At 55.7% G+C, this 13,026-nt stretch overlaps 1 protein-coding gene across 1 annotated transcript in view; it reads left to right on the forward strand.

The window, feature by feature from the left end:
- Positions 1-13,026, forward strand: part of GFRA2 (GDNF family receptor alpha 2) — a 28,667-nt gene that overhangs the window by 10,303 nt on the left and 5,338 nt on the right. Inside the window, exon 4 of the mRNA XM_051640918.1 lies at positions 5,740-6,088. Coding sequence (XP_051496878.1) covers positions 5,740-6,088 — 349 coding nt within the window. The remainder of the gene's footprint in view (positions 1-5,739; positions 6,089-13,026) is intronic.

A 13,026-nucleotide genomic window follows, 5' to 3' on the forward strand; every position in this document is an offset into this window, starting at 1 on the left:
ACTTTGGGACAGATCTTCTCCTGTTAAGACCTTCCTGGTGGGATCAGACACGGCTGGGAGCCCTGGCTGGGGTGGGGGCTTGCTCTGAACCCCTGCCCAACAGTGACAGCCAAGCCACAGGCAGCAGCCTCCTCCTTGGGCTTCTGATTTCCCTCCAGGCTGTGATTTAGGCTTTTCCCTTTTGGACTCCACTGCCTCCAGCCGTAGGTTTCTGGCAGGTAGTTGAGCTGGGCTGGAGAGCCTGGAATTGCCTGGAATTTCTCTTGTGGTTGTGTCCCCCTTGTGCGGGTGGGTGTCAGGGGGAGGAGGCACAGGCACAGCCCGGGCTCCCAGGGGGACCAGACCCTCCCTCTGCCCATCCAACACCCCATCAACAGCATTTTGTCTCCTGTAAGATTTAGGACACCCTGTCTGTGGGGAAGCTTGAGGAGGGGGGTGTCCTTTTTGCTGTCCCTCCCCAGGGCAGCCCAGTGGTGGGAGGAGGATGTGGGGCCCTTTGGAGCATCTCTCTGCCTCCTCATCCTCCTCTCAGGAACACAAACTCCACCATCATCCTTGAGAACTTTTCTTGCCATCTATTTCCATGACAACCCTCCGTGCTGCCCCCCCAAGATTTTCAAATTAGGTCACCAATGCTTTGGCTTCTCCTTGCTCCTTTATCTCTTAACCCTTCTCCTGAGAGCCGTGGGATCTGGGGATCCCTGTGTCCCCAGACTGTGTAGGGTGGTGGCACCTTGGCGACCCCCCCGTGATGCCACCCCTCCTTGCCGTGCCCTCAGCTCACAGGGGACCCCTCAGAGGAAGGTTGTGACACTGTTGTCCCCTCACTGTCATCACGTTTGAGCTCCCCAAGGCGAACTTCCCAGGCTCCCTCCAGGGAACTGGGCTCCGGATGAGGATGCCACCCCCTCCCGGTTCCCTCCCGCCTCTTTGGGTGACATGAACGTCAAGGAAATGTTTGAGCTGCTGGGAAGTCTGCAAAGCAACGTGTCTGGAGTGGGGGATGAAACGCTCACGGGTTGATTTATTCCTAAAAGCAGAACGAGGAAGCTCGCCTGGCGATTTCGGAGCTGCAAGGAAGGGGGAAGTGCCCCTTGTTGCCCTCCAGGGACCTGCCGTGGCCATCGGGGTGGCCTTGGTTCTTCTTCCAGCCCTTCTCTGTCCCCCTCACACGGGGCTGGAGTAGTGGGAGAAATGAGGGGCTGCCCCCCCTGGACCCCCAGCCCTGACCTGGAGCCCAAGCGATTGACACAGAGGAGGGGCTGGTGTTATTTCTGGCTAACGAGGCTGAGCCCTGCTGATTGCCTGGGGGGGGGGACATGGCCCTGCTGGAAAGGGGGGGCTGTGCAGGCCAGGAGAGAGGCAGTGTGCTGCTGGGGGGCACCACGAGGGAGCAGCATCAGGAGTGGGGACCACGAGTGAGCACCACAAATGAGCATCATCAGGAGTGGGCACCATGAGGGAGCATCAGGAGTGGGTACCATGAGGGAGCACCACGAGTGAGCACCATGAATGAGCATCATCAGGTGTGGGCACCACGAGGGAGCACCATGAATGAGCATCATCAGGAGTGAGCACCACGAGTGAGCACCATGAATGAGCATCATCAGGTTTGGGCACCACGAGTGAGCACCACAAGGGAGCATCAGAAGTGGGCACCACAAGTGAGCACCATGAATGAGCATCATCAGGTGTGGGCACCACGAGTGAGCACCACAAGGGAGCATCATCAGGAGTGGGTACCACGAGGGAGCATCAGGAGTGGGTACCATGAGGGAGCACCACGAGTGAGCACCGTCAATGAGCATCATCAGGAGTGGGCACCACGAGGGAGCAGCATCAGGAGTGACTACCACGAGTGAGCACCACAAGGGAGCATCATCAGGAGTGGGTACCATGAGTGAGCACCACGAGTGAGCACCATGAGGGAGCACCATGAATGAGCATCATCAGGAGGGGGTACCACAAGGGAGGATCATGAGGGAGCACCACAAGGGAGCATGGTCAGGAATGAGCACCACGAGTGAGCACCATGAATGAGCATCATCAGGTGTGGGCACCACGAGTGAGCACCACAAGGGAGCATCATCAGGAGTGGGTACCACGAGGGAGCATCAGGAGTGGGTACCATGAGTGAGCATCATCAGGAGTGGGCACCACGAGTGAGCACCATGAGTGAGCATCATCAGGTGTGGGCACCACGAGTGAGCACCACAAGGGAGCATCATCAGGAGTGGGTACCACGAGGGAGCATCAGGAGTGGGTACCATGAGGGAGCACCATGAGTGAGCACCGTCAATGAGCATCATCAGGAGTGGGCACCACGAGGGAGCAGCATCAGGAGTGACTACCACGAGTGAGCACCACAAGGGAGCATCCTCAGGAGTGGGCACCATGAGTGAGCACCACGAGTGAGCACCATGAGGGAGCACCATGAATGAGCATCATCAGGAGTGGGCACCATGAGGGAGCATCAGGAGTGGGTACCATGAGGGAGCACCACGAGTGAGCACCACGAGGGAGCATCATGAATGAGCATCATCAGGAGGGGGTACCACAAGGGAGGATCATGAGGGAGCACCACAAGGGAGCATCATCAGGAATGAGCACCACGAGTGAGCACCATGAATGAGCATCATCAGTAGTGAGCACCACGAGGGTGCACCAGGAGCAAGCACTGTTGAACAAGCACCAGGAGCAAGCACTGCTGCCCTCCCCAGGGATGGGGCTTTGTCCCCCCACCCCATGGAGCAGAGCATCCCAGGCTGGGGGTGAAGTTGCTCTGTGGTGCCAAGGGCTGCTGGGAGCCTGCTCCAGGGAAACCACAGCCCACAGGGAAGAGCCTGGTTGGGAAATGGGCCCCACACTGGGTTTCTGCCCCCCTGGGCACCGAGACGGGGCAGCAGCACCCGTGGGGTGGGTGGGAGTCAGGCCCCCCTGGCTCAGCCTGGCACAGAGTGAGCTGGGAGAAGCTCTGCCTTCCCCATCACTCTCCTCCTCTGCCCCTGACCCTGTCCTGTGCTGAGAGGCCAGGCCGAGGGGACAACTGGTGGCACCATGTTCCCAGCAAAGTCCCCTCCCTGGCTCCTGGGCCCCGGTTTCCTTCTTTCCTCATTAAATTTTCATGCTTGTGCTTTATTCATGAGCTCCCCAGAAACCCTGAGCTTTCCAGTGTCAGCTCCATTAAAATGCATCCAGGTCCCTGCAGGTCCTGGTCAGGGCAGGAGCAACTCTCAGATGCTCCAGAGGAACAAGACGAGGAACTGGCACTTGGCACAAATCCTGCCATGTTCCCAGAGCTGCTGCACTGGCTGTTACCCTCCTGGAGCCAGGGCAGCTGCCAGTGCTCAGTGTATCCCCCTCCAAAAAAAATACCACCCAGGAGCTGGGCTGGGCAAGGAGGAAAGAGATCCACGAGTCCCCCAAATTCTTCAGGCCTCTTCTTCCCACATCAGTGTCATGAGTTGTCTCCATCCTCAGCCCTCGCCTGCAGGGGACCCTCTGGCATCACCCTGGGCTGGGGGGTTCCTGCTGGGAAATGGCAATTTCTGCCCTATCCCATCCTTGAGGAGGGTGTGAAGCCCTGGAGGACTTGCCTGCACCCCCTTTCTCCCCAGCTTTATTCCCAAGAGGGCTCCAGGAGGAGCAGCTCAGGGGGAACCTTTCAGCTCAGGCCACTTTCTTGCACTCACATCCAAGGCAAATCTGCTTGTAACTCATAGATCAGCAGACGTGTCCCCTTCCTTCTGTCTCCTCCACCACCCCCATCCCTGGTCGACCTCCTCAGGGTGCATTCATCCCTGGGATGGCCCGTTTGGAATTTCAAGGGCTCTCCAAACAGTTTCACCCCTTCGGATCTGGGGTCTCAGGGCGTTGCAGCCCAGCTGGGGGTGCTGGCCCTGGGTGAAGGGGACAGTGGGGACCCCACGGTTGTCACAGCACAGGTTGGCACCCGTGGCACCGGGTTCCCAGGAGCTGCAAATGGCCCCAAAGGGTTGAGTTTGCATGGGATGGCACCGGGGGGGGGGGGCTTCCAGCTTCCCCTTTTCATTGGGACCCCTGAACATTCCCCATCCTGGCAGCTCCTGGCTCGGAGGTTCGTGCCCAGCGGGATGAGACAGTGGGAAAATGAGACAGTGGGGTCCTGTGCTGCAAATGACCCCCCCAAAATGCTGCTGGCCAGCAGCTGTGGGGGCAGAGAGAGATGGGGGTGGAGGGGGGGGGGGCTGGTGCTTGCCCAGGCAGCTGATTGCTGTTTGCTAATTAGCAGAGCCCTATAAATGCAGCTGTTAGCAACCCCCTCCTTCTGTGCTTTGTCTGTGCCAGAGGGAGCTGGGAGGTAAGTGAGGGATCTGTGGAGTTTTCTGGGCTGTGGAATTGGGGGGGGGGGGTGGGAAATTTGGGCCAAGGTGGCTACTAAAATAGCACCTGGGCTGCTGAGGGTGATCCATCATTTTGACAAAAAAAAAAAGCAGGGAGTTCAAATGTTTTTTGTTGGCTTTGTGTCTTCTCTGTTGATTTGTTGGGGGTTGTGATTCCTGGGGGGCTGGGGGGGAGTGGGATAGGGGAGGTGGGATTTGGGATATGGCCCATGGGCAGCTCTGGTGGCAGCTTTGTCCCTGTCAGCCTTAAGGGGTCTGGGTGGGGGTGACCTGGTTTTGGGGAGCCCCTGGAGAAGTTACAGGGGCTGGGGGGGGGTTGGGGGGAGCCCAGTGCAGCTTGGCTGATGATTCTGCTTTGGAGCAGGCTGAATAATTAATCATTATTCTTTGAATAATTGACAAGAAAGAACAAAAAACCAACATCTTGTGAATTCAGGGCATGAAGGATGCGCTGAAGTGTCTGACCAGGTCTCCCTGCTGCAGTTGGTGTCTTTTAACCCTCTCTGTGCTGGAGGGGGAGCCCCAAATTGTGTAGGGGGATGGGGATGAAGGGGGGGGGGGGGCACAGCAACTGTCCCCACTGCCACCAGAATCTGGTTTTTAATAATTCATATGATCAATTAAGCCTCCTTATTTAGGGTCGACCAGCTTTGTGGGGTTGATCTGATTGTGGTTTTGATTGTTGTTTGATGATTGGGAAAAGAGAACCTGAAGTTCGAAGTCATTTGTGGGAATGACTAGAAAGCCTGGAGGCATGAAGCTCTGGTTTGAAGCCAGGGAGGTTGGGAGGCTCTGGCAAAGCTGGAGGAGTTGATAGGTTTGAAGAAGGAATAGAGGAGGGTACCAGGAGGGAATTCTTGGCTGTGAGGGGGGTGAGACCCTGGCCCAGGTTGCCCAGGGAAGCTGTGGCTGCCCCATCCCTGGCAGTGTTGAAGGGCAGGTTGGATGGGGCTTGGAGCAGCCTGGGCTGGTGGGAGGTGTCCCTGCCCATGCAGAGGTTGGAACAGGATGGTCTTTAGTTCATGGGATGGTTTGGGTTGGAAGGGACCTTCCAAGACCACCCAGATGATCCCCCTAGTTGATCTTGAAGGTGGTCGCTCCATCCCTGGAGGTGTCCAAGACCAGGTTGGATGGGGCTTGGAGCAACCTGGGCTGGTGGGAGGTGTCCCTGCCCGTGCAGGGTTGCATCTGGCTGATCTTTCAGGTCCCATCCCATGATGTCTGTAAGCAAATCCCTTACCCCTCAACACCCAGACCTGTCCCACCACGCCCACCAGGATTCCCTGGGGCCATCTCCCCGAGCTTGAGGCCACCTCCCTCGCTCATCCTCACCCTTCTCCTCCTCCTCCTCCTCCAGGAATGGAGCCTGCAGCCAACTCCAAAAGCAACCACTGCCTGGACGCAGCCAAGGCGTGCAACCTGAACGACAACTGCAAGCGCCTGCGCTCCGCCTACATCTCCACCTGCAGCAGGGAGGTGTCGGCGGCCGAGCCCTGCAGCCGCAGGAAGTGCCACAAAGCCCTGCGACAGTTCTTCGACCGCGTCCCCGGCGAGTACACCTACCGCCTGCTCTTCTGCTCCTGCAGGGACCCGGCCTGCGCCGAGCGCCGCCGCCAAACCATCGTCCCCGCCTGCTCCTACCAGGAGAAGGAGAAGCCCAACTGCCTGGACCTGCGCGGCGCCTGCCGGGGCGACCATCTCTGCAGGTGGGCTGGGAGGGGGCTTGGGGTGGTTTCTTGAGAGGTGTGGACTTCAAGAGCATCCAGATCCCACCCCCTGCGTGGGCAGGGACACCTCCCGCCAGCCCAGGTTGCTCCAAGCCCCATCCAACCTGCCCTTCAACACTGCCAGGGATGGGGCAGCTGCCTTCAAGATCATCTAGTGGGGTCATCTGGGTGGTCTTGAAGGTCCCTCCCAACCCATCCCATGAGCTAAAGAGCATCCAGACCCAACCCCCTGCATGGGCAGGGACACCTCCCGCCAGCCCAGGCTGCTCCAAGCCCCATCCAACCTGGAGAAATGCTGATTTGCAGCCCAGAGCTGGGAGGGATCCAGTGTTGATCCCAATGGGACCCTTCTAGGTGCTGGTAGGGATGATCTCTGCTCCTTTCCTCCCTTAAATGAAGGTAAAACCCAGCCCAGGTCCCTGCTGGCTTGGCCACACTCCAGCCCTGATGCCACCCGTGTCCCCCCTCATCGTTCTGTGTGTGCTGTGATCTGCTGTTCTTTCCTGATCTGAGTTAATTATCCTCATCCATCATAGGATCATCATCATGGGGTGGTTTGGGTTGGAAGGGGCCTGAAAGAGCATCCAGTTCCAACCCCCTGCATGGGCAGGGACACCTCCCAGCAGCCCAGGCTGCTCCAAGCCCCATCCAACCTGCCCTTCAACACTGCCAGGGATGGGGCAGCCACGGCTTCCCTGGGCAACCTGGGCCAGGCTCTCACCACCCTCACAGCCAACAATTCCCTCCTCATCTCCAACCTCCATCTCCCTCTTCCAGTTTCAGTCTGTTCCCCCTCGTCCTCTCACTGCCCTTTCTGGTGACAAGTCCAATCTAAATGTCTCATCTCAAGCTCCTCAAGCTTCAGTCTTGTTGCTGAACTATGTGGGTTGTGTCTTCCCAGTGCAGAGTGGCTCTGCTGCCCGGGTCTGCTCCAGTCACAGCTGAGTCCTTTGCAGAGTTCATGGGTTTTGGCTGCTCATGGGGAGGTTTTGGGGCTGAGATGTGGCCTTGAGGTTGGTCCTCCTTGCTCTGGAGTGAAGCTGTGGGTCAGTGAGGGGCTGGCTGTGGTTTTGCAGGCACGGGGGCTGAGCTCTGACCTCCCCAGGCTGTGGAGGGCTTGAATGTGCAGAAGGCACATCCCGCAGGCCCCAGCCCAACTTCATGGCTGGTGGGATCCCCTGGCTTCCCCATGGTGGAGCCAAGTCAGGGCATCAGGCTTTTGTTCCCTTATGAAATTCATTATTCATGTGGCAACCCCCCCCCCTCCTCCCCCCATCACCTTCTGGGGGCTGGATCAGCCTCACCAAGAATCTTCCCTACGAGGAGGGAGGGTTTTTCTTCTGCCAGAGTGATGGGCTTTCCCCAAGCCTGGTGGCAACATAAATAACCCAGCTTCAGGTCTTCTTCTGCCTGCAAGTGAGTGTGTTTGGAAGGTGGGGAATGTGGCTTTTTATCCAAAAGTAATAGAAGAAGCCCCTGTCTATGAAGAAAAGACACCAGGGCTGCAGCTCCTCCCCAGCAGCAGAGCTGGTGCTTGCTCAGACATTCAGTGCTTCCTCTCACAGAGGGGGGGACACAAACAGGGGGGGCCATGGAGCTGCTGAGCATGAGTTTTAAGCCCTTTCCTTCACGGGATGAAGTTCTTCCCAGCAAGAGGTGAAGCAGCAAAGGGGGAAGAGCGTGGCAGGGCTGTTTGCTCCCAACTGGAAGTGCATTTGTCTGGCAGCAGCCTGGGTGCTGCTGGGCTGGGGGCTCCTCTGCAAAGCCCCTGAATCCAGCAGCTCTTTGTGCATCCAGTGGTGGGTCCTGGCTTGTGGAGCTGAGTCTCAGCTCTTCCCTCCCTGTCGTGAAGCACTGGGGGGATGAGCTCCTCGGATCCAGGCTTGGAAGAGGAGGTCCCATCCCAGTTCTGCCCCAGTAGGGTTCTGGTAGTGCTTCCCCAGGCTTGGCCAGGCAGGTTTGCTCTGGTATCCCCAGGAAAAGCAGCTTCACTAACCAGGGTGCAGGGCCTGGAGCTGCAGGAACATCTTGCTTGATCTCCTCCTGCCTGCAGCTGCCCTGGTGTTTGGAAGCAGTGAGCTGAGCCCAGCACCTGAGCTGGGGGGGTGGGGTTAAATAAGGAATTTTTCTCCTTTGAGCATCAATGCAAGTGAGTGAGGGTCTGGCTTTTTATGTTGGTTTTTGTTTCCTGGCTTTTGGAGTAGAGCTGGGCTGTGTGTGCACTGGGCTTTCCCTGGGAGCAGGGACACACACACAGGCTGCATTTGATGGTCCTGGCTGCTGGTTTTTTCCCCCTTCCATCTCTGTCAGGAGGTCTCCTGCCAGCCCTTCTCCAGGGATGAGGCATCATGTCCCAGGGGACATGTGGGGAAAGGATGGGGAGGAGAGCTGCTCCAGGAGAGCCACTGGGGTCTCTTCCCCCAAGTGACAAGCAAAACAAGAGGAAACGGCCTCGAGTTGTGCCAGGGGAGGTTTAGATGAGATATTAGAAGAAAATCCTCTTGGAGGGAGGTGAAATACTGGCCCAGGCTGCCCAGGAAGGTGGTTGAATCCCCATCCCTGGAGGTGTTCAAAAGGCCCGTGGACGTGGTGCTGAGGGACATGGTTTAAGCCCTGGACTTGGTAGAGTTGGGTTAATGGTTGGTAGAGCTGGGTTATGGTTGTACTCCATGATGTGAAAGGTCTTTTCCAGCCAGAAGGATGCTGTGGTGCTTCCACAGCCCCTCTCCTCTTCTGTGCCTGTTCCTGGTGTTTCCCAGCTGCTCCAGGCTTAGAGCTTGGGGAGCTGGAGGAGACCTTAGGTGTCTAACCATGGTGCCAGGGATGCCAGGGGCTTGCTGTGCTTTCTCAGAGGGTTTTGACCTCTGTGGAGGTGCCATGTGTTGGTGGTGGGTTTGGCCTGGAGGCAGGGGATCCTTTTTGTGCTCAGTGCTTGGAGCTGCTGTGCAGACAGGGCTACACAAAGGGACCTGCAACCCTTTGTGCTTATAAATACCAACCCCTCTGTGGCCTGTTATCCCTGGCAGGGCAAAGCTGGGCTCTGCCATGGGATTTCCAGTGCTTACCAGGCCAGCATCATGGCCTGATGCTCATCCTTATCTGCCTGTGGGACTGGAAAGGGCATTGACATCAGCAGCAGATGATCAGCCTGCTCTGAAACCCAGTGCTGATGGAGATAATGCTCCCACACAGCCTGGAGTGCAATTAAGCTTCCTGGCTAACCTCCTAATGAAGGGCCAAGTCATCTCCCTGGGATACAACTTTACAGGGAGGCTTCCAGTGTCATCTCAGGGCAGCCAGTGCTGAGTTGGGTGAGTGGGGCTGCTCCTCATCAGGGCTGCTCCTGCAGGACACAGCCCTGAGGTCACGTTGCTTCTTTCCTGAAAGCAGCAGAGGAGCTGGAGGAAAGAGCATGTAATGATCTGGCGTGGGAAACACTCCTTCTGTTGACTTTCCTGGCTCTCTGCTCCTGCTTTCCAGCTGCACAGGGCTGGTGGTTAAATGGTGGTTGAACACCAGCCCCTGGCCCATCAGTGGTCACAAAGCTGGGGAGATAAAAGCCACCAGCTTGTCTTTCATGACCCGTTCTGCAGGTGCTTGTGCTCTGGATGCTTTGGAGCAGGGTGTTTTAGTGGGCAGCATCCTGGCTTAGAGCAGGCTCTGGACCACCTGGGGGGGTCCCTGCAGCCAGGAGGAGGGTGCTGTGCAGCCCCTGGGTTCTGCACTGCCCTTTGGAGGGCACAAAGAGGTCAGGAGGTGGCCCCCAAGCTCCCCTGCCTTCCCAGGAGGGCTCAGGTCCTGGTGAGGGTGAGTGCTCAACCTGTGCCCTTCCTGGGGGAAGAGGGGGGGGGTTTGGGTTATGCTGGGCTGAGATCCTTGAGCTTTGCTCTGGATGGCTGTGACCTGTGAGGCTGCTCAGATTCCCTGGCGAGACCCTCCAGCCCCAAGCCCCTTCTTCCAGCCACGAGAGCAGCCACAATCAGGCTCAGATGGCTGCAATTTGTGAAGCTTTCAGTGCCAGGAAGCTCTTCCCAGCCCGCTGGAAGAGCCTGACAAACTCCCTGAGCTTTGTGTCTGATTGCAACGGACAGGTTTTAGCTCCCAGAATATAAAAACCTCTTGCAAAACACTAACCTCAGCTAAGGGGAAAGGGAAGAAGGGGGGAGAAAAGAGCTGATTTCAGCAGCTGCAGTTTGCTGTATTTTTCATCTTGCATCAGCAAGTCGGGAACACAAATAATCTGGTCTTATATGCTTCAGTGCTGCTGGTGCTGAAGAATTTCCCAGCCTCCACTGGCTGGAGCTGCTCAGCATCCAAAACCAAGGTGGTGGATCATTTTTTCTCCCTGTTTTTTTTTTTTTTGTGGCTGGGAGGGGAACAGATCCTGCCCAGCTCCCCTGTGCCTGTTTGCATGGGCAAGGAGCGTTTCTGCAGGGCAGAAACTCTCTCCTTGGCTGGAGTTGGCATGTTAATTTGGCAGCAACAGCCTGGGGAGGAGAAGCCTTTTCTTCATCACCCCAGGACTCGTGAGGGAAGGCAGGGGATCCAGCCTGGCTTGGTATTGATGAAACACCAAACATGGGAATGAAATGCTCTTTCTAAACGCACGTCCTCGTCTTTCACGCCCTCTGTTTAGCCCAGACAAGATGCCATCTATAATGGATGTTGCCTTGATGAACAGAGCAGCTCAACTTTCTTGTTAGGTTGTGTAATGTCCACGTAGCTGACTGGGAAGAAGGAGGAGAAAAATGCTCCTGGGTTTGACAGTTGGCAGAGAGGAGCGATGCTGGTGTCTGGAAGGGGACAGGCCAGGGCAACCCAGCCTGCCAGGAGAAGCCTCCAAACCCCTCCTTAGATGAGCAAATAGGCCAAAATTGGTGGTTTGGGCTTCCTGAAATGGGGGGGGGGAGCAGAGGGGCAGCTCCCCAGGTCCCTTCTCCCTGTGGACACCCGTGTGTGAAGGCAGCTGGAAGGGATCTCAGCTCCACAGCCACCTTGCTCAAGGCTACCCAGGCTCTTAACACAATCATAAGTCAATTCACACTGAATAATTAAATAGAGAGTCTTCATAAGTATTGACTTAATGTGACAGCAAGTCTATACTGACTCAGGGTTTGCTTATGTAAACACAATCTCCTGTTCAGCTTAGTTAGCAGTTCAATGAAATAGAACAGTCCTTCAATTAAAATCAAATGATGCATGCCTTTAATTCTTCCCTGCTCTTACTGGGTAATGATGGGGTTTAAGCAAAGGCAAGAGGAGGAAAAAAGTGTCTTTTAACTGCTCTTATCTGTGATGAATCAGAATGTGGTGTCCTAAAAATACATGCTAACCAAGCTTCTTCATTAACAGCTCCCAGCTTTGCAGTTGGTCTGTTGTCTGTCCTCATCTTCTTGCTGTTTTAGCTCTGCTCCCTCTAATTTGGGGATTTCTTCTTTGCTTCTCTCTGGTTGATCCTCTTTTTGCTTCTTTCCTGCTGCCCCATCTCCCTGGAGAAGGGGCAGCTTTGGGATGGGGACCAGTCCTTGTTGTAGGCTCAGCTATTCCATATGATTTTCACTTAAAAAAAGGAATCAAACCTTCCTGGATCATCCCAGCACAGGGGATTCCAGTACCCAGAGGTGGTGGAGAAGCTCTCCTGGATAAGTTAAATGTATCTATTGATGTGGGCCAGGGTCTCACCACGCTCACAGGAAAGGATTTCCTCCTCATGTCTAATCTGATCCCCCTCCCCAGGGCTCTCTGAATTTCCTGACCACTCTTCTTGGTGTTAGAGGCTGGTTTGTTGGTGGTTTTTTTTAAAATCTCAGCCTCTCCTGGCTCCAAAACCATCATCTCCAGCAGGCAGAGAGGCTGTTGGGAGGAGGATGCCCAGCAGGCCTGTGGGTTTTCCAGGTCTTGCTGAGCTTTTCCATGTTGTCACAGCTTCCTGAACATCCTCTGTTCTGTGGGTGTTGGGGAAAAGACACATTTCCAAGCTGCCTCTTGATGCTCATCTCTATTAAAGCCATTTTTCCTTGGTCCCTGTAAATTGCTTGTGAAAAACATGTCTTGAGTAATCTCCACATCCTGGACATTTTCTGCATGAAATAGTCAAGAGCCTGGGACTGTTTTGCTTTGATGGGGGGTGAGTTATTACCAGATCTGGACTTGGACTTCTCATGGGCATGTGGTGATGGGAACAATTGGCACCCAATTAAGCACCTTGCATCTGTTCAGGGCATTTTTCTGCTTGGAAAAAAGCCACCCTGTGAATTGCAAGGTGCCAACAAGGTGGGGGGGGGGGAACCCAATCAAAAATCATCTGCTGTGTAGGTAGCTTTTGATGTCAGAGTGAGGGTGTCTTGCTGGGAAGATGAATTCCTGCATGCTAACAAGGTTAGGAGAGGACTTAGGAGCCAGGAAATGATGGGATGGTCCCTTCAGTGATGCACCAAGTCCTCAAAATGGGGATAAAAATGTGTCCTGGGGGTTGTGTGTTCACCACAAGGAGCCTGGGAGGTGTCTGGAGTTGGGCAGGGAAGAAGATCAAGTCCCTGAATCCCTTGGGCTGCCTCCCCTTGGTGTCCTCCTGGTCCTTTCACCCAGAAACCCAACCTATTTTCTAGATACATCAAAGAGAAACAGCTTGGGAGCCCTTGACTTTGAAATCCAGCACTCGGCGCGGGTTTGGGATATGATAGATGTGTGTATATATACAGAATTAATTCTTGGTAATCAGTTTTCTCACTTTTTTTTGTTTCTTTTTGGCTTGGAGGCCTTTCAGGAGCACAAGGTGCTGGCTGTGCTTGTCCTCTGCAGCTCCCTGGGCCACCATCCTCCTGCCCCAGCTCTTCCCAGCCCAGCTCTGACATTTGCAGGGCAGGGACTGGCCAGACCCACCTGCTGCCTGGAGCTGCCAGCCAGCAATTTGGCAC

The sequence above is a fragment of the Apus apus genome, chromosome 26 (genome assembly GCF_020740795.1).
Source record: "Apus apus isolate bApuApu2 chromosome 26, bApuApu2.pri.cur, whole genome shotgun sequence".
NCBI lineage: Eukaryota > Metazoa > Chordata > Aves > Apodiformes > Apodidae > Apus > Apus apus.